The 21,596-nt window shown below is 45.5% G+C and overlaps 1 protein-coding gene across 2 annotated transcripts in view; it reads right to left on the reverse strand.

The window, feature by feature from the left end:
- ICE1 (interactor of little elongation complex ELL subunit 1) overlaps nucleotides 1–17,015 on the reverse strand; it is a 48,033-nt gene extending 31,018 nt beyond the window's left edge. The window contains exons 1-7 of one of the 2 annotated variants that reach the window (XM_072958884.1): nucleotides 16,708–17,015; nucleotides 7,057–7,115; nucleotides 6,432–6,466; nucleotides 4,185–4,203; nucleotides 3,336–3,447; nucleotides 1,820–1,896; nucleotides 764–801 (exon numbers count right to left, since the gene is read on the reverse strand). In XM_072958884.1, the coding sequence (XP_072814985.1) occupies nucleotides 764–801; nucleotides 1,820–1,896; nucleotides 3,336–3,447; nucleotides 4,185–4,203; nucleotides 6,432–6,466; nucleotides 7,057–7,115; nucleotides 16,708–16,791 (424 nt within the window). In that variant the 5' untranslated portion in view covers nucleotides 16,792–17,015. Of the gene's footprint in view, nucleotides 1–763; nucleotides 802–1,819; nucleotides 1,897–3,335; nucleotides 3,448–4,184; nucleotides 4,207–6,431; nucleotides 6,467–7,056; nucleotides 7,116–16,707 lie in introns of those variants that run through there. The other variant, XM_072958883.1, reaches the window with a different exon arrangement.
- Nucleotides 17,016–21,596: the final 4,581 nt, after the last annotated feature.

The following is a 21,596-nucleotide window of genomic DNA, read 5'->3' on the forward strand; positions in this document are numbered from 1 at the left end:
CACGCACAGGGGGCAGGCTCGGGAAGCGGGGCAGCGGCAGGGCGCCGAAGCCCAGGCCGCAGGGAGAGGGCGAACAGCGGGGGGGCCGGCCGGGCCCCGCTCGTCTCCGCGCGATGCTGTCTCCACGTCACAACCGCTCAACGAAGAGGGTGAAACAGAAGACAGGACAGGATCTTGAGGTCAGCTCCTGAAGGGCTCTGGGCTGCCCCAGGAGGACTGAGCAGACACTCTGCCTGCTCAGGGTGCACCAGCAGCCCCTGACCCCTCGAGGGCTGGGGTCGGGAGAGGGCCGGGGACAAAGCGGCAATCTGGGTGTGGGGAGTCCCTGGGGACTCCCTCCACGAGTGTGTCATGACCATCCAAATACATCAGCTCCTCAGTACAAAAGCAGTAACTTTTTCTACTAACCACTTACTTCATTAGGAAAAAATGAGAATGCCCCATGAGACTCAACTTTTAAAATTCAATCCTTTTATCGGTTGCTGCTTTTTACAGTAAAAGTAGGGGCTGTTATTATTTTGAACAAACATTTCAAGGATTTGCCACATTCTACCATTTCTACGTTACTATCCAGGAACCAAGAGGAGAATAGTATTCAAACTTCTTCCTAACAGTGCCCTAATGCACTCCCCCAGGGCTGCCCCACCACAACCCGGGACTCAGCCTGACCAAGCACTATAATCCTGTGCAGTTACCAGCGGTTACCAACCATGTGTACAGAGACAACCAATTCCATTAGATGGACAACCAGAGGGCCAATTACCTTCCAGCTTCTTCACCTTGGCTTCTAGTTTCTTCCTCCTGAGAATACAATTTTACAAATTAAAATGGTATAGAAGAAAGAAAAAAAATTAACAGGAAAAAAAAAATCTCAATGTTACAATTTCCGGGACATATTTTTTAAAAACTACTGGAATTTACATAACAAAGAAAATGTCAGCCACAACGAGCATCACACACAACCACTACAATTACCAGCAACTGCTCTGAGGGTAGCGTGAACCCCACAAAGAGCAGCACACTGTTCAGGGCGGAATGTTTACAAAGTGGATCACAGAAATCTGCATTTTTCTGACATGCCACGTCTGGGACTTTTCCTGAATTGCTGTGGCCCCATCTCTGAGCCAAGCTGATGCGTCCAGATGGTCTCCCAGAGTCAGTCTGGCATCTGATTAGGTGAAGTTACTTTTAGGAGCACACAGGGTGGGAGGGTTCACACCACCATTCTACAGGAGGCAGTGGCTGGAACACTGCCCTTGTTTTAGGACAGATTTCTGAGCCAGAGAAGGTAAGAAGCCCTGAGAAAGTTTCTGAGTTACCATGTCATCACACCTGCGTTAAACCACTGCACACGTCACTCACAAGTTGTGTAAATAATGTGAATACAGCATTAAACTGCAAAACAATCAACTGACTTCTTCTGAACGGCCCTGTTTATTAACGGGACAAAGACACCCATTCCAAATGACATCTGTTAAAGGACTGGTACAGAGACAGGAGATAACTGTTTTCTCTAGGAAAACATAATACAGACACACGTGCACGCAGGCATTCGGACAGAAAAGCTTTCATGCAGTCCTTCCTGTGAGCAGCTCTTTAACTCATGCGTCATTTAACTCCCCTATTGATCCTTCAGGGTAGGTACAATTCCCATTTCACAGATGTGGAATCCAATACTGAGAGACTAGGTCAAGATCACCCAGTTAATTAATTGCAGCCAACCAACCCAAAAACAGAGAAAAGAGAAACACTACTGATTTAAGGATTAGACATTTTCAAAGGTGAAAATCATTCCCACAATAATTTTAGAAACCCTCACTGAGCATCAGTTTTCAAGCACTCCTCCTTCACACGGGCGTACTCCTGATGCGTGTTCTGGTACAACTTCAGAGAGCTCTGAAAAAGGAAGACATGCATACTGTCAACTTGAAAGCCACTCGTCATCAGTGATACCTGGTTATGGCCTGAAGAGGCTAAATTATTATAACTTAACACTATGGAATTAACCAAATGAATAAACATGATTAGGCAGGAAGCCAAAGTATAATTCACTGAACGACTGGATATAACCAGATCCTTAACAGAGGCAGTATGACTAACAGTCTAATCAAACAGAGCTATAAAACTTAAAATACACCAATCACAAGGTAACTCCAAATCTTCATAATATTGAATAGCTAATATTTTTGTCACAACCAATTACAACTCAACAAAACCTAAAGAAATTTCACAGCTTAATAAACAATATCACTACTATGCAAAAATATAAAACAAATCATTACCCGTTAACACCAATCAGTATGTACACCCTGCGGCCCCTGTGGAACAGGAAGGACACTCGGGGAGCCTATGACAGTGTCTTGTGGCATGACAGCTCTTCAGTCGCCACAGCTCTGAGAAAAGGGCTTTAATTATGACCCCCTTTTACAGATGAGGGGTCTGAGGATTCAGAAGCTGACTTATTCTTCGAAAGTCACGGTGAAGGACTGACAGTCTTTCAAGTCTGACTCCAATGTTCATGCTTGCTCTCAGGTATGGCTGGTGAGATTATTTTATAATCAGAAGTAAATAAAGTTCAACATTGTGATTGTTTCTGTAACTTTTACTGCAGAGTTAAATATACAATAAAGACTTTCTACAGAAACAGGAAAATCAACCCCTGCTAAAGTATTTAAGCCTCAGAGAAGTCCATGGCATTACTAAAATGGCACAATTTGAAGATGAGAAGCACAAACACTATCATGAAAAGAACTCAGAAAATAGGTCGAGAAGCCAGGAATCATTCCAGCTTGGCTATGACTTGTCTCATGCAAACTACCTAACTTTATTGGCTTCAGAATTTTTTTTTTAAAACTACAAAAGCCATGAATTCTTCTTAAAGAATTCCAGTAAAGAGAAAACCAAAATTTATATTTAAAAAATAAGTTTACAGCATTTAAAATAACTGTTTCACTGTGACTTGATTTTGAAATGTAGAACACGAAGTCTCTAACTTCAAGTTTGCACTTCCACATGTCATTTTACACTTAGAGGAAGAAAAGTGTGAACAGACAACCGATACAGGACACAGAGTCATAAAAATTCACTGCTGAGAGGTTCCTCTACCGAACCTCTCAAAAAGCGTAAGCAACTAGTACAGCATTACAGAGCTAATAACTCCTGCAAGGACCAAGCCATTTCAACCAGTTCAATATTCTCTAAGTATAATAATACACAGAGGCCTATCGTTTACTCCCTTTGTTAAGACGCAGAATGTCCCCTCATCCCAATTATAATAAATAAGTAGACTGTAACTTACTGAAGATAAACCTTTGTAGAAAAATTACTTTAGGTACCTTTTTCTCTTCTAGCTCTGCTTTTAAAGATCCTAGTTCTTCCTGACATTTCTGCAGAGGAGAAATTTTTTGAAGCATCTGTTCCACTTGGTGATGCAGAGTACTATTCTCTCTAGAAATGGACAACGCATTAACGTTACACTACAAAAGTACCTCCAGTGAGTTATCAAATACATCTACTGGTGAGTTTGGATTTTATTTCTAACTGAAAACAAAAAAGCAAGAAAAGAATCTCTCTTTTTCAAGGCATCCTCTCTATACCAAAATGATTTGCATACCCCTCTTTATTTCTTTGTCATTATATTCTGTTTCTAATAAAAGTACATCAAAAAGCTACTTGAGAAACAAATACAATAGATTCTCAATCTGCTGAAAAATACATTGAAGAACAATCTGCCAAGTAATCTGGCTCTTCCAACCACTGATTCAAATTAAATGACAGGCAATTCTGTGATTCAGTTTTTAACCATGTTTTGCCTTCTAAGTGATAAATGCAATCAGAATATAAAACACTACTGAATTCCACACAAGACTTTTATATTGTTTAAAATATGCACAAAAAACAGCTACATTAAAGAGCTGAATTCAGAGACAGCAATAAGCTTCACCCCAAAGGCCACACGTCAGTAAGTTACTGAAAGGTAAAACTCCAGGCTGCAATTTAAGACCTTAGTGAGAAATTCACCTGGACAATTTAATAGCAAGGAAAATGTGAATCTTGTTTTATTATGAGCATCAAAGAAACATTCTATACATTGGGTCAATTCTATGTGGCACTTTGTTGAATCTCTGTAAAAACCTAGTCTGTAAACATCTCCCCCAAATCGACTATGAAAACAGGTAGCTTACCTTCTTGCAAACTGCAGCTGTAAAACTTGTTAAAGAAAACTTTGATAGTTTAATCTGCTGGAAATTGTCTGAAGAAAAAACCCACCTAAAACCATCTGTAATAATCTGTGTTAAATACACATACAGGCAAGATCATAATTCCTAAAAAACAACATTCAAAGTTCCATCTGTAACATAGCAATAAAGCTTCTTACTGAGTTACCCCTATTTATCATAACATGTACCAAAAGTCAAAATATCTATTTCTCTAAGTTAAGAAAGTCTTGGTCAAATATATGATTAATAGTAAATTCCAAGAATAAAGAAAAAGCAATATGCAATGGTGGAAACTACCTTGAATCCTGTATACATCAGAATACCCAAACAACCCACCCTTCATTTCTCAGTCCACAGCGTAACTTCAGCAGAAAAGAGTTATGTATTCACTAAAACCATATACATCTACATTTAATGAGCAACGAGAAAAGAAATAACAGAGAGAACATAAAATCTAGATAACCTTTTACTTGTACAGTTTGCACAATCTGATAAAACTTCATTTCTCATCATGCTGCCAGTAAAATGTTCTAAGGTGGCAAAAAACCATTCCTTTAAGCTTCCTCTCCTATACAACCCTACTCATGTCGCAGGAGACAGCTGTCTGTTGGTCACAGCACACCTGAACCCGCCTCCGTAGAATGTAAACTTCTCAGGGTTAAGGAGTCTATTTTGCTCATCCCACATCACTGCAGTCTTTGCAAGGAAGAAAAGTTAAAAAAAACTGACAAAATAAAATATACTCTGTCCTGAAGAAAGAAGAATTAGTAAACACGTCAGAATTACGTAAGTGTGAGAAATCAATTCACATAAGAAGCCACATTAACCCTCAGCGCCAGCACCTCAGGATGTAGAGCAAACAACTGCACGCTTGAGGTACAACAAACACATACGGTGGGCAAAGGCCAACTGTATTTAGAAAAAAAATCAGTATTTACTTGCACTTGAAGCTAGAATAGATGACCACATTACAGAATGAGAATTCAAGAATAATCAAAATGTTCTGTCAATTTGTAATAAATTATTCTAATAATTATGACTTTGAGATTTTGCAGTCACATTTTAGCAAAGTAAATCAAAGGTTTCCCTGCCAGATTACATGTGTAATTACCTTAAAACATTCATACTATTTATTCCAAGAGGATATAATGAACACATATTCTCCTAATACTGGAATTAACTGTTTATCTATTTCCCTGTTTAGCTAATTAAAAAGGTTTGTAAGAACTACTTCTGTACGGCTTTCAAAATCAAAACTATTACTCTTGCAGTAACATGCACTTATAATTAAACAGACTGGTAGTTTCAACAAAGCACAAGAGATTTTCAATGACCTATTTTTTTGAATGTAAAAATTCAGATACTAAAGATAAATCTACATGCTACATCTTGATTTTATTACTCTAATCACACAAATTAGATACGATGGTACCAACACAGATGACTGGTGATCACATGTAAGTAAGTTTACGGGCGCCAGAAATCACACTGAAGCAGGCCTCAGGCCACCGCCCAAGTGAATAGCACAGTGGGCTGTAACACGAAGCTGGAGCTGCAAGTCAGCTTGTTCCTAAAATCCCTAAAAATGTACGTTTACTGTTAGGGGAGAGATTTAATTCAGGTACGCATCACCACAAGGTGAGGAAGAAGCAATTACACACCCGGTTTTCACTCCACCAGGAAAACACAGAGGCCTGCCGCACTGCAGGGGCTCCACGCAGCCAAACTCAGCGAACGCCGACTGAGCCCCGGGGCCGTCGTATGGAGGAGAAACTACACTGTGGTTTGGATATACTCATTAATTCTCCACAATTACAAAACTGATTAACAAAAGTTAATTTTCAAACATCTTGAACACTTCTACAATGCACTTCAGAGATCCCTGTCTCACAGCACCATATTCAGTCCCACATTATTCCTAACCCTGAAGAACGGTCACATCTGCAATACAAAAACCAAACAAACAAAAATTGCTCTTTAAAAAGCTTATGAATCCTTAAAAAAAAATGAAATCAAAGACAAAAACAAAACGCACTGTAGAACAGCCTTTATCATTAACACACATTAACAGAAAACCAGCTGCTTACTGTGCCTGCAAGAGGGACTTCCTACATTAAGCCTGAAAACACTGCCTTCGGAAAGATGACTATGAAAATTCTCACATTTCTATGAATTCTTAAAACTTCAAAGGAAAAGCCAGTAAAAGGATATCATCACATTTCTTCTGATATTCTGTTAACAAATTACTGCAACAAAGAAAAGATTTATGTTACTTTTTTTAATCCTGAAAATATACTATGTTAAAATCATGTTTCAAAATGTGCCAGGCTCCTTTCATCCCAAGTTTCCTGCAACAAATTTACGTTTAATTAATGTAACATGTATCATGTTAAATTCCTTTAAAGCACTGCACTGATATATGAGCTTTTAATTTAAAATACCTTTGATCTAAATAATATCTTAGCCTATAAATTCCTTTGACTTTTATAGGATTAAAATAAAAACACCCTCATACCAAGGCCATGAAGTACTACAAGGAAATCTGAGGTCCAGTCCTAAAGCTAAGAAGACTTTAAAGATAGACAACAGTTTAAAAAAAAAAAATTACAGTTTAGCAAAAATCACGTCCTAACCCTGAACCTTGTAAAGCCTGAGCACCAAGACCAGGGGCTCCTGCGCAGGCGGCCCCAGAGTGGTTTCACTCGAACCCACACCACCCAGGCCCCAGGTGAGCAACCCCAGTCCCCCTTTCAGCCCGAGGCTCTACCACCACCACCTGCTCCCGCCAGTATGTCAGGTTCGTGGAGTCCAGCCAAACACATGAAAACATACTCACTCTGTATTAATGATTTTTTGCTTCAAGGTAATTAATGCTTCAACATATTCATTTAAATTCTGAAAGAAAAAAAATACAGTTAGCTATTTGCTTTTATAATATAAATTACTTTATATGTAATTTTTATGTAACATTTATTATAAAATATAAACATACTACTCACTACATTAAACACAGAGATACATAAATCTAACATTTATGTTGTGTATAAACTCAGACGTATTCTGTGCAACCCCGAGCCCAGGCTGTCCCTCTCTGAATCTTCATCCGAACGACGCTCTGCCAACAAGGCAGTCAGCGACACAGATGCCCTGACTGCGTGCGCTTCTTCACAGCGAGAGCTCAGCAAACACTCACTACTCTAGTTCACTCACTGCTATTAATCATCAGTCTACACGTCAACCCTCATCATTTCTGGCGGATTTCAGACAATCCAGAAAGACACACAAATTATTAAAAAAAAAAAAACCAGCAAAGATAAAAAATAACATGGGAAAGACAAAGGGGCATATTAAAAAGGGGCTGTAATTAAGTGAAAAACTTATTTTATAAAGAACTATACTACACTTCAGGGACCAACTACAAATTGGGCTCCAAATTATTGCTACCAACTTGACAGGGAAAACATTAGTTACATTGTTCAAAATGCTCCTAAAATTTAAAAATGAACAGATTATTTTTTTCTTTTAAGTGACTTTTCCCTTGAATGTCTCCTTTTTTCATTGTTAAATACTTCAGAAATAAGAACTTATTTTTCACTAGTTATTCCCAAAATATCTTTTACTAGATAATCTGATTGATTTTGAGAATTATACAAATACTTCCCTTCATGGTAATATGTGCATTTTCTTTGCAGTCATACATGTAATGTTATTTGTTGAAAAAATAATCTACACGTTAAAGCATCCCATCACCTGTCAAAAATCACTCATACTTTTTGCATATATCCTTTCAGAACTGTTACTGCACATTGAAAATACATTTGGATGTACTTAATTCACCAACTCTCCACCAAAGACCATTTAGATCCTGTTCAGCCTTTACTAACAGGCAATGCATTTCTTGCCCGATCCTCTGGGAGACACTTTTATTTTTCCTTAGGATAAAGTCCGAATAGGTTCCCTGCACTGGTGATGGTTGGGAGCTTTAATAATCTTAGAGCCATATTTTTCACTCATTTTTCTTTACGAGACTGAGAAACCATCCTTATCTCTTCTGACCAGTCATAGTTTTTCTTGCAGTAATAGCCCCTTGGTATGATTTGCTCATTGGTGTGGTTGCACTTTTTTTATTAGCTACAGTATATGAGGGATAGTAACATCTTGTCAAATGTTACTAATGTACATATATACAAATATATGTGCATGTTTGTCAAGTGGTCATTAAAATATAACCACATATGAATACAGAAGTTTTAAATATTTACATAGTTAATTTTTTTAAATGTTGGTTTCCTGATATATTTAGAAAGTTCTGCCCCACCTAAGATGCTAAAATATAAGGATTCTTCTATATGTTAATTCTATTACTTTTATGCCTTTTTAAATTCCTACCTTTATTCTAGAATTTATTCTAGTGTACAGTAGAGACTCTGAACAATGTATGTGAAAAGGGCAATGAATGGACTATTCAATAGCTTTAGTGTATCTGGCTTTCCACATAAAAAAATCTTTCATTATGTACATAATAAATTCTACATAGCAGATTTCTAACCAGAGAGGGTAATAATGCACCTGTTTTTACTCCCTCCCTAAAATCACCTAAAACTAAAGTCAGGATTTATTTTCCCCCAAAGGATGAGAACAGGATAAAACAGAAGTGGAAACAGGAAAGCAGATCTGAGAATACTGATTTAGCAGACCCAGGAGAACCAGGGGTGGGGCAGGTGGGGGACGATGACAAACCACTCAATTCTCAGTTTATACTGCAAAAAACTTCAACAAGCGTGGAAGAAACAGGTTCCTTGGAAAGGCGGGAGGCGGGGAAGGTGGGCACTAAAATGGCAACTAGTTGCAAGCTTTTTGGTAAGCATTTAATCCTCAAATGCCCGCCTCTGCTCTGCCTCTAGGAAACTGCTCCTCCATCATCCAGCAGAAGGTCTGCTTTCTGAAGTCTCTGCCTGGGACACTGTGAACACATGGGACAGGTGGAACGCACCAAAGACAGAGGGACCAGGTACACCCACGCACACGCCCTGACACTGACCACCTGCTTCTCGCCATTCAGCTCCCAGACAGTGCCAGCCAACCCTTTTGCCCTCAAGGCAGGACACTAAGAAGCAGGTTTTCTGAAGAAATCTGACCAGCCTGGAGACAAGATCTAAAGGTACTAACGTGAAGCTCAGGGTCCAAAAGCCCCACACACTAGGTGTCTCCAACCACCGTATTAGCCACTGCTTCTAATGAGAACAATCAAGGATTTCCAAACATCAGAGAGAAATCCTGTAGCATGAGAGACCAAAGCAAAATGAGCCAAAGCACTCAGACTAAATAAAACCTAAAACATAACTTTAAAAATATTAATGTGGTCTGAGATAAATGTTATATTCAACAAACAAGAACAGCAGCTGTCTTTAAAAGAAATATTCAGAGTTCTTAGAAATTTTTTTTAAATTAAAAACAAACACCCACTAGGATGGCTAAAATCAAAAATGAAGCCGTGGAGAAACTGGGCCCCCTCATACACTGCCAGTGGAATATGAAAGGTGCAACTGCTGTGGAAAATAATCTGGCAGCTCCTCAAAACAGTAAACAAACAAACAAAAAGTGGTAAACAGCTAACTACACGAGCAGCAATTTCATTCCCAGGTGTACAGCCAGGAGCACTGGAAACACTTGCCCGTAAACTCGTCCACTCTGATTCATGGCAGCATCTCCTCACACCAGCCAAAAAGTGGAAATCAATTAAGTGCCAACTGATACAGGGGTGGGTCAGCAGCTGATGGACAGATACACAAAACGTCAGATAGCCACATGACGGGACTGTCCGATGATGAACAAGAGTGGCTGGCACGAGCTACAACGTGGATGGACCTTGAAAACACACTAAGCGAAAGAAGCCAGTCACAAAAGGCTCCACACCGTATGACCCCATCCATATGAACCGTCCACAGCAGGCAAATCCAGAGGGCCAGGAAGCAGGTAAGCGACTGCCCAGGACTTGGGCGCCGGCAGAGGGAATGACTGCTGAAACTTAAGGGGTTTCTTGGAGGGGGCACAGGGGCAGGATAAACATGGTTTATAATTACACAGTGCTGACTGGGTTGCTTGACTGTGCAAATACTAAAAACTACTGAGTTGTACATCTTAAGAGTATAAAGTTTATGGCATGTGAATTATACTTCAGTAAAACTGTTTATTATAACTAAATTAAAAACAGGAGAGCAAAATAAAAGACTCAGAACATTTGATGGTAAAGTTGAAAATAAAAGCCCTCTAAAATAAAGTAAAACAGACAGGGGAAGAGCAAAGAAAAACAGAAACAATCGGAGTGTCAGCGCAAGGAGTCTCCTGCGCCCTGCAAGAGAGAGAGAGAAATAGAGGGAGCGAGCAAGCAGGAAGAGATGGAAGAGATGGGGTGGTCGCTGAAGAAACACTGCTGGTATTCAAGAAGACAACTCCAGAACTGAAGCCAGAAGTTTCCAGAAAGAGCCCAGCAAATGGATACAAACAGGATCCAAACCATGAAACATCAGCACAAAACTTCAGAGCATCAGAGACAAAGCAAAGATCCTGTAAGAATGAGAGAAAAAAATTTTTTTAAAAGTCACAAACAAAGAACCTGGAGTCAGAATGGCTTCAGACTTAAACAATAATCCAGAGACCTAGAACCCTAGAGACCAGAAAGCAAGCCTTCAAAAGCCTACAGGAAAATGATCCCAGAGGAAAATTCCATACAAGCTACCAACCAATCATGATGGTAGAAGGCATTCTCAAATCTGTAGTCTCCGCAAACTTCCCAGACACCCTTGCTCAGGGAGGTACAGGAGCACGTGAACACGTTCCACCCAAATTGTGGAGTGAATCCAGGGAGGACGATGTGGGACACAAAACAGAGCAGAGAATCTGGGAAGCAGCCTCGCACGTGCAGGTTAGAGCAGGTCTAAAGGCTTGGGAGGAAGTTCTCCCCTAAAAAAACGACAGAGCACCGGGTGGAATGAAAGCGTTAAGGTGGTATTTCTACGTGACTGGCAGAGAAGGGCAAGCAAATGTGGCTCCATTACGCATTTAAATTGATTGTTTTTTTAAAGAACCTCTTTTTTTTCCCGTTCTCTTTGGAGTTTTTGCGAGTCCATCTCATCTTCCCAGTCTTGCCTCCAGATGCCATTCTGTGATGTCAAGTCCCCCGCCAGAGACATTCCAGAAAGCTCAGGCTCAAGTCAGGCACAGCTGGGTTCACGGTCCTGTTCCAGCACCCTGCGGATGCACGCCATGGGCACACTGACCTCACTGAGCCCTGCCTCAGTACCACTTCCCACGCTGCAGATAAGGAGACTGAAACATTGGTTTATGGTGTGCTGGCGGGGCGGGGGTCCCTAACTGGCCAGGATTAAACAGAATGAGCCGTATAAAGTATTTAACTTTTGTCTCTGACTTATAATAAGCACTTGTTAACATTTTCAAGATGAATACATTGAATTAAGAATACAATCATTCACCAGGGGAAACAAGAAAACACACAGGAAAGGAAAAGTAACTGAAATGGACTCCAGAGTTTGGCTCTGAACAACAAACAACCATAATAATGTCACCTCCAAATAGTGACCTAAGGGAAATCATAGCCACGCGGAGAGGATCTTGGGGGGTGAGGGGAGACTCAGGCGTGCTGGGGTGCAGGGCAGAAAGACAGCTCAATCCTTACCTTCCAAAGTCAGAAACTGAACAATATGCCTAAAACTGAAAAACAAGACGTAGCAACACACGTCTATTACTTCACAACCTGAGACACAGCAGAGCGCAAACGCAGCGGGGTCCCCTGGGAAGCGGGCTGGGCTGGTGGGGGCTTAACAAGCTGTGTCTCCAGCTGTGTCTCCAAGCTATGCTCATGTCTAACTGATTTTAAAAACTTACAATTACAAAATGGGGAATTACACGGGAAAATGGAACGAAGTGAAGACAACTTCTTGGTTTCCTACAGCACGCGAGTCCCTCACTATTTCCCGATGGCCTGGTTGCATGGCAGCTCAGTTCTAGTCGGCAATTGCAGTATCACAATAAAGACTCTTCCTTCTATCTGATTATGTCGGTAGCAACCAAGGCCTAACTCAGGAGTCTCAGAACCGTGAGTGCAGAGCGGCTGCGCCCAGGCAGAGGGCACTGAGGGCCGTGACTCACATTCCTTTAGGGGTGCACACACTGTGCCCCACTACTGCCCGGCCCCTAGGGAAGGAGGTGGGGTCTGAGCTGTTGTTCCTCCTCTCCAGGAGAGGAGAGGGTGGCCTGGGGTCACCACAACATCGCCAGATTGAGGATCCAGTGGTTCAGGACTCCTCAAGTTTGGCAACCCACATGGACACTAAGCTACAGACCAGTAATGAACCAGAATAGCCAACAGGATGAAAACAGAGATGAGAGGATCTGTGAGACCATGAAAAAAGATGCGGTCAATCTACAAATGTCTGAACGAAGCAATGATCTCAGCAAAGGCAGTGTACCGCTGCACCCACTAAAGAGAAAGAGCGCAGGGAGGACTGAGGCACGAAGGAAAACCCGCAGTCCAGGTGAACTGCTGGGCCACCCGGGACAGCCAGCCTCCCGTGGAGGTGTGGCCAGATGCTTGTTAAATGCTCATAAATGTTCTGCAAGTCCAGGAGGTTCAGTGTGTTCAAACTGCACAGCCAGACCCCTTCTCCGTGTACAGAGCCTCGTCTCTTGGACACAATTTTAGCTGAAATACAGAACTTGCTGTGATGCTGTGTAATCCTGCAGAAACGTCCTCTCCACGGGTACGCGCATCGCCTGTTCTCAGTCCTCCTTCGCCATCCTGACTTCCTACCCGCTTCCTGCGTATCCCTTTCCCCCTGCTGTAGCCCTGAGTCATGAGCTGGTGGGTTTTCTTCGCTGACCCCTCATGATGGCAGGCAGTCTCACTAATTGCCACCAAGGTTTACAAAGTTCCTTTGAAGTGACAGGACACATTCCCCCACTGTCCTCTCCCCACCCCTCCCCAAGTAAAACTCTAACAAGGAACTCGGTGTCCATCTAACCTGCTGCTTCTCTATTTCCTTGGAGGCACTTGGCTGCATACGCAATGTGAAACAGCTGAAAATCCCCAGTGCTGAAATCATTCATTCCAAAACTTTGGGCCCACGTTTCCAACATCTCTTCCCTCTTGGGGCCCGCTTTCTCCTGCCTCTACCACCGTCCTCACACTCATTCGGGCTTTGACTCCCTGAAGCTTCTATTTTCCCGGCTTGAGATCTGTCCACTCTGCAGTTTCTCACACTCAAAACCTTCTTCTTCGCTGTCCCATTCCCAAGACCCTTCAGTGAAGCCACACATTTATCACCGCCAGCGTGCACTAGTGAAGTAATCTACCTCCTCCTGCGGCCTGCACGCAGCACGGGTGATCTCCACCACAGCACTGCCCTTGTGCGGTAGCCACGCCAAGCCCTTCGCTGCTCCACACTGCGAACGGAAGTAAGTACAGAACTTCCAGGCGGTTCCCGTTCAAGGTCCTCCACAATCTGCACAGAACCTCTTCTTCCAGCTTTACTTTGCAATATTAAAGGTTTGTTTCAGAGACTCCACTCACATCTAACCATCCCCTTTCCCCAAGAAAGCATTTCAGGCAACAGAAAACCCAAATACAATGGAGTGCTGCAGTCTAGGAAAGAGGTCTGCAAAGGCCCTCTGCCTGTTTTTCCAAAGCAAGGTTCCAGGGAGCATAACCACGCCCATTCCTTCCGTATGACTGTGGCTGTGCTTACACTACACAGGCAGAGTTGGGGAGCTGTGAACAAGACCACGACACCTAAATATCTATCACTTTATCCCTTACAGAAAAGGCCCGCAGACCATTGGACTCAGAGACTTAGCAGGATTGCTCCTACTGCTGTTCTCAGAACCAAGAGGGCGAACGTGACAAGGGTGGAAGGAGGGCGTCCTAGGAAGCTACTGAGATAACCTCTAGGCCAGAGATCACGCTGGCTCACCAAGGGTGGGAGCAGTGGGAACGGCGAGACAGTGGGGGATAACAAGGACGGAGCCAGCACAATCAGCCGACGGACTGGATGCAGGTTGTGAGAGAAAAGTGAGGAACCAAGGACGACACCTAGTTTCTGGCCTAAGCAACCAGAAGCAAACAGTTGCTACTTTGAAGCAGGATGGAGACTACTACGGGTATACAGGATTTTGAAGGAAAATCAGATCAACAACTGAAAAGCATAGTTTACAGCAGTCGTTCTCCAGCACAAAAGCCTCCCACGATTCACAAACCTTTCAGAGTAAAAGCCAAAAACCCTTACAACGGTCTCTAAGGGCTCCCACAATCAGGCTCTTTTCTGACTTCAAACTCCCTGACTGCTGCAGGCCACGTGTGCCCCTGCAAAGTTCACATGTGGAAATATTGTCTCCAATGTGATAGCTATTCGGAAGCTGTGCCTTTGCGAGGTGAGGAGGTTCTAAGGGCAGAACCCTCGTGGATGGAATTAGTGCTCTTATAAAAGAGACTCCAGAGAGCCATCTTCCCTCTTCAGCCATGTGAGGACACAGCAAGAAGAAAGCATGAACCAGGAATCTTGCTCTCATCAGATACCAAGTTTGCCAGCCCCTTGATCTTGGACTTCCCAACCACCATACCTGTGAGAAATAAAATTCCTATCGCCTCAAAAGCCACCCAGTTTATGGTACTTCGTTACAGCAGCCCCAAACAATCACGCCACCCCAGCTGGGGGCCCCCTTCTCTTCCCAAGCACACCAAACAAGCTCCTGCGTCAGCCGCACCTCATCTTCCCACTGTCTGGGATGCTTTCCTCCCAAGCCATCTACAGAGCTTATCTCACTCCCTTTTCTCAAACCCAAGCTCTGTGAGGCGTCCCAGGACTTCTGCCTCAATTCCACCAGCCGGCTCCTTCCTTGCCCTTCTGTTCTCCCCCTTTTCTGCCCATCTCATCTCCAATGTATTTACTACCCTCCCACCTAACTTGTTTCATCTTACCTCCTCCCCCCACCTCCTAAAACGGAAGCTCCAAGAGATCAAGAATATTTGTCTCTCCCCCACTGCTGTAACTGTACTGCCTAAAACACAACAGGTGATCAGTAACTATTTGTTGAGGGAATAAACTGGCCCAAGGAAGAAATATAACTTACTAAAGATTTAAAAGAACTTTGCTCATGTTCCTAGATTTTGAGGGGAAAACATAAAAGCAGATTATAAACAATGTTTATAATAGGCAGCTCAGCACAGGCAACGATGTTACTATTAGCCCTCCTATTCCAGAGTGCCAGCCCACAACAAAGAGGGAGACTTTCTCTCTCCCCTGCGTTCAGCCTTAAAATGTCTGGGATCAGTTCACAGGCAATGCAGTTTGGAGAGGGAAAAAAAAGAAAGAAAGAAAAAACTAAACTTCTCCTGATGGCCTGTCTGGCCTACATTCTTTTCTGGTTTCATCAGAGCTCTACCCTCTGCACTGCTTTCACACCAACCAGCCCTCGTTCTGCTCCTCATGTGCTCCTTCTCACCTCAACAGCCATTCACCTGCTAATGCCCCTACCTAGGAAGCTAGAAGGCTCCTCCTAGAAAGCTCTTCCCACACCTTTTCTAGTCTGCTCCTTCTCATCATTCAAATGTCACCTCCTCAAAAATACCATGCCCGCACCCCAGCCAAGAGCCAAGACCACCACTCTGACTCCTTTTTCTCCTAACACTTCAGACCTTCCAAAGTCTTATTTGTAGGCATAGATCTTACTTATGAAAGCAATTTTTTACCTATTTTGTTCACTACCATGTCCCTACTGCCTAGAACCCTAAGTAGAATAAGCGATAATCTAATCACACCTTTGTACGGCAGTGGATGGCTCCACTTTACCACTGAAGATACTGAAGAGAGACTCCCGACACCAGACAGCTGGGAGAGTCCAGCTGGAAAAGAGTATTCGAGACTATTTCTACTATTCCGCAAGATCCAGGGCCAGACACTTGCAACTCCTCTGCTGTCACTGTAGCGAACAGTCCACGCTACTGTTAAAAAGTATCCGCGTGCCTTTAATGATGAATGAACCTCCTAGCCAACCGTAGGCCGCAAAAGATCCTGCCCCCAGGCAAGAAATATTTTAAGATGAGCCAGCACAACAAAAAACTTTATCCTTGAAGAAGTAGCGTCCCTTGTCATTTTGACCACGACTCATCAAAAGTGAGCCTTGGGGAATACGACACTGGGTAAGTGGAGGGGGCCCTCCAGAACTCGTTTGCTCCCCCGCCCCACCACCGCATCCCAGTAAACGAATCCTGGATCCTAAGGCTAAACAACGCAAGGGAAACCACTCCCAAATCGACTGCAGGAGAAGGGAAGAAGAAAGGGAGGAGGGGGAGCTTCCGCCCAGGAGCGGGAGCACGGCGCGGAGGGGTCGCCCGCGCAGCCAGACCCCAGCGCCGCGCCCTGGACGGTCGACCCAGCCCCTCCGCGTTCTCAGCGCAGGGGAGACGCCGCACCTGCTGCAGGGAGGCGCAGCCCTGACAGCGCGAGAGGTCCGCCGCCGTCCCGGGCGCCGCCGAGTGGGTCTCGCCCGGCATCATGGTGCCGCCGCCGGGCCCGGTGGGCCCGCGCGCCTCAGGGACCCGTGGCCTCGGCCCTGCCCTGCCTCTGCTGACGCCGCCGGGGCCGTCGCCTGCCAGGGCGCTTCCCGCCGGGTCCGGGCGGGTCCATCCGTGCACAGAGGTCCCCGTGGAGCCGGCGAAGGGCTCTCCTAGCCAGAGCCGCCTCCAGCACTAGAAAGAAACGCTACCCGGCGCGGCCCCCGAGCGCGACGCAGCCCAGCCAGGACCCCGCCCCGCCCTGGCTCGCCCCGCCCCTCGCCTCGGAGCGGGGCTGCCTGAGGCGCTGCCTGAGCAAATTAGGGAGGGGGCCGCGCAGGTGCGGCGGGGAAGACGCGCGTGGAGGAACAGCCGAAGAGAGACGAGGCAATGCAGGACCCCTCTCCCACCGTTTAGGGTTTCATCTTTCGTTGCCGGCTTGCTGTGTGGCACACTTTCCTCAGACACCTAAAGCCTTCGACGGAGGGGCGGTGACCTGGGGTGACGTCACTCAGGCGCCTCCTGGCCCGAAGGACCCCGCACCAGACGGGCTAGTGCGCGATTTATAGCTGCAGGGAACCGCGCTGTCCCGGTGCGGCGGGTCCCAGGAGGAGACGTGAGGACTGCGGTTCCCGCTGCCCCTCGCGGCGGGCGCAGCCCGAGCGGTTCCTCCGGCCGCGCTCGGTGCGCTGTGGCGCCTCGCCTTGGCCGTGGCCGGCAGTGACCTGTCCTTCCTCTGGGAACGTCTGTCTTTCTTCCCGGCAGCTCGGCCTGCCCACTGTGTCCACTTGCCGTCGGACCCAGCGCTCCTCCGTGTCTTTCCAGACCGGTCCCCGCCGCGTCCGTGAAGCCAGGTGCCAAGCATGGCGCATGGCCGTATCCTCGGCGACCCCGCCAGCGGTCAATAGCCAGCCACTGCCAAGTCTTATTTTTAAAATCTCTTGGGAAGGGATAAAGGAAAAGAAATCCTCACCCGACCGCAATTCCTGGATAAATTCAGGCCTTGATCCTCTTGTTTGAGCGGAGGTTTTTCCCCTCTCTATTTCAATATCCACCGCTACCAGAATCTTTTTAATTATCATAGATTGTTGCCATCGCTACCTTGCTCAGAAGACTTCCATGGTTTCCAAACGTCTGGTTATAAAGTCCAAATTCTTAGGGTCCAGTACAAGCATTGTGTGTGTTGAGATGTCCAGACCTTACCGACTCCCTCCTAAATCTTAAGGATGGAAATTGCAGTTGAAAACACCCCTTCGCAGAAAGTAGCCTGGGTTCTTCTCCAAATATCGTAGCTCTCAGCTCTACACCACGTGGGTCACTGTAGACTGCTAGATTACATGTCTCAGACACTTAGGACAGGCCGGTACTTGTCCACGAAAGTGCCGTGGGACGCACAGAAAACAAAGGTTAAAAGGGAAAGGAGAAGAGAGCAAATGCACAGCGGGGAAGCAGGTGTACCTTCCATGACAGACCGTGTGTCTTGGAGAAAGGGGAGAGGAGATCTTTGTGGTCCTGATGACGTTTCATTTCTGGCCTCTGATCCCAGACAAATAGGTCTTAACAGTAACTTCCTTTTTAAGGTTTCCCAAACGAGTATTTTTCCCCAGAGTACTTTAGTGGAGGAGGCACCAGCTAACTCTCCAGCATCTTCTCCTGCCCTGTCCACCCCTACACGCACAACACACCACACACCTACCCTTGCTGGAATTGGGAACTCTATAAGATGTTTAAAGAAGAAAAGCCTGGTTTACGTAACGTAGAGTGTAACTTACACTCTACGTGTAAACTTACTGTAAAAAGCCACACAGTAAATATTTTAGGCTTTGGGGGCCATACAGGTCTCTACTGTATGGCTTCTCATTTTTTTGTTTTTTGAAGAACCCTCTCAAGATGTAAAAATCATTCTCACCTTGGAGGCTGTACAAAAACAAGTGTGATTCTGATTAATAGTGGAAATCAGTGTAGACCACTAGATAAAGAATGATGAAAGTGACATTCTTCCTCTTTCCCATGTGATGGGCCACACCTGTTTTGTCCTGTTTGATGGAAACAAAGAAGCAGACGTCTACACTGCAGTAGTGAGCAGTGGCTTTGGAACCACACGCTTGGCTGTGAATACTCAAACAAATGACCTGTTTGAGCTGGTATTTCCTTGCAGAGGACTGGCTATAATTTAAATGTAAAATGACAAGGACAGGGCCAAGTCCACAGGATCTACTGTACAGACAGGACATGTTAACAGTTTCTTGACGGCATTATCGATTTTGGAAAATAGATTAATTTATCTCAAGCCTACTCATACAGAGGGGGTTTGTTTGAGGGGTGTTGTGTCTTTTTTTTTAACATTTTAATTCTCAAACTTCAAAGAAAAACTTTGTGTTTTTCTGTCAGAGTGCACTAAGACCTGGGGGATGTCTAGATTCTGGCCTAGATTCTGCGTCTCCCCTGTGCCTGTGGAGTCCAGTTATTTAGAGGGTCCAACTACAAAAGTGTCAGTTCTCGCTCCACCCCTCATTGTCAGCTACTCAGGACCAGACACTCAGTAACTTCTCAGAATTAAAACTTTAGACTATAGCATAGTTATGAGGTTGATTAAACTGATGGCTTAATTTATTAGCATAGGATTCCACTGAAATGGCTAATAGATTTTATCTCAAAGTCAAGGCTTTTATCAGAACTCAATAGAAAGATATTTGTTCTTTGAATGTTCTTGTATTTTGCTTTATGAAAAACTATTCTTTCATTTGATGAATTATACCATAAGAAGAATAAACTATGTTTCTCCTTTCTTTGAAAACCCTGAGAGAGATTTTATGGAGTAGCTGACAACTCTCGCAGTCTCCAGTTCAGTGACATGACCTGATTGAGTTGTATTAGTTTCCAGAGCTGTGATGTAGTGCTAACAGAAGCCCACAAGATGTCTGTCTTTCCCTAGCTGTGTTTTAGACCCAAAGGGAATTTCCAGCCATATTTATGACACATCAGCCCTTTCTCAGCAGAGTAGAAAGGCCATCTTCTGGGGAATCCGGTGTGGAGGTGCTTTGTAGGAACCACCTCGCCACCTGCCCATTCACGTCCACCATGCTTGGTGCTAAGCTGCCTTTGCCCCAGTGTTTCCTGCTGTCCTAGGTCATAGTGAGGTTTTGATTCTTCACCAGGGATGGGGGAGGATGCTGTCAGGGAATTGGTATGCCAAAGCACGTCCCACCCACCCCATAGAAGAGAATAGGAGAGGGAGGAAGGTGTCTCCCCCTCGCCTTAGGTCAGTGACTAGCCGTAGTGAACCCCTCAGAGCTAGATTATGTGCCCAGGAGTGATCCAGGGACAGTGGAAGGCCAAAGGCCATCAGATCAGAGATGCGCGGGGCTGGGGGAAGTGGGATGGGCTGGGAGTGAGTGCACTTTAACCAGCGTTGGACAAGGTAGGGGTTTTCTGTCCACTAGAAACCTTGCGCCTCTCTGTGGGAGCGGTCCAGGGACCCAGGAGGAGAAAGAATGCCTTGCAGGTGTTCCAGAAGCCCAGGGTGAGGCTGAGAGGAAGCAGGCAGCCAGAAGTAAAGTGGTGGTGGTGCCTGAGACAACTCCAAAGGCTGCGCGCCCCGGATGTCACCGAGGGTGAAAGAGCCCAGAGAGGAAGTTGCACAGAGACGGTGATTAAAAAGTCAGTCAGCGGAGTGGCTTCAGAGCGACCCTGCTCAGTGCTGCCCTCCACAGTTACAGACGCCTCGTCCGTTCACCACCACCCTGCCCACACCCTCCTTCACCCATCTCTGTGGACACCAGCCATTTGGATTGTGCCTGGCTCCCCACCCTGCACACATGCTGCTCCAGCCATTCACTCTGAATGGTTGCACGTGACCTGCAAATGACACCCACCTGCCATCCCAGGTGCTGAATCCTACCAGCTCAAGGCCCGTTCCAGTCCGCCTCCTCTGGAAAATCTCCTTGGGGTTGTTTCTAACCAGACCTGCTCCGAGCCCTGCTCACCCCGAGGGGTGGGCCGCCCACACTTACACTCTGCAGGGTGCAGCCAGGGGGATGGGGGCCATCCAGAAAGAGCGTGTCCGAACCCCAGGAAGACCCGGTGAAGGAGGAAAGGGTGATGGGCAGCTGTGACAACAGTTGTGCAAGATGAGGACACCTTGCTGAGATACTCATCCCCCACCTTTAAAGCATCTCTCCCCCACCTCCATGTTTTCCTTTCCAACCACCAGAAAATTTAAGAAGCAGCTGCCACATCCTCCTCCTCCTCTTCCTCCCCGTTTGCTCTCCGTGCAGCTTTCCCCAGCCCCCGGCTCTAAGTGCCGGCTGACACCATCCAGCCTGGGCCTCTGGCCTGAGTTCTAGGAGCACATGTTCAAGCACTCACGTGCTCTCACCCGGCAGCGTGTAAGAGGCATCTGGACTGTCTCCCCCGGGTTAACTGCTGCGCCTTCTCCCGCTTGCAGGCCCAAGGCCAAGGAGGACCCTTCCCTCTCTCGCCCATGTCCACCTTGTGGGCAGCTGGTCAGCTGTGCAGTCAGAGCACATGCAGCTCCCAGGCTCCGTGTCACACCCACCTCCCTCCCCGACCTCCCATCCGCATGCCCCCATGTCTGTCCATATAGTCAGCCCAAGGATGTTTTCACACATCAGTTGTATGAGATTCCTCCTTGGCCAAGAATGAGTAAAGTCGCAGTCTTCCTTGGAAAGCCTGCTGCCTGTGTGTCCTCACCGTCCCCCTCAACATTTCCCCCCTCACCCCCACTCACCCTGCCCCAGCTCCAGGTCTCCAGGTTGCAGCTTGGTGGCAGGCACCTCGACCCCAAG

The sequence above is a fragment of the Vicugna pacos genome, chromosome 3 (assembly GCF_048564905.1).
Source record: "Vicugna pacos chromosome 3, VicPac4, whole genome shotgun sequence".
Taxonomy (NCBI): domain Eukaryota; kingdom Metazoa; phylum Chordata; class Mammalia; order Artiodactyla; family Camelidae; genus Vicugna; species Vicugna pacos.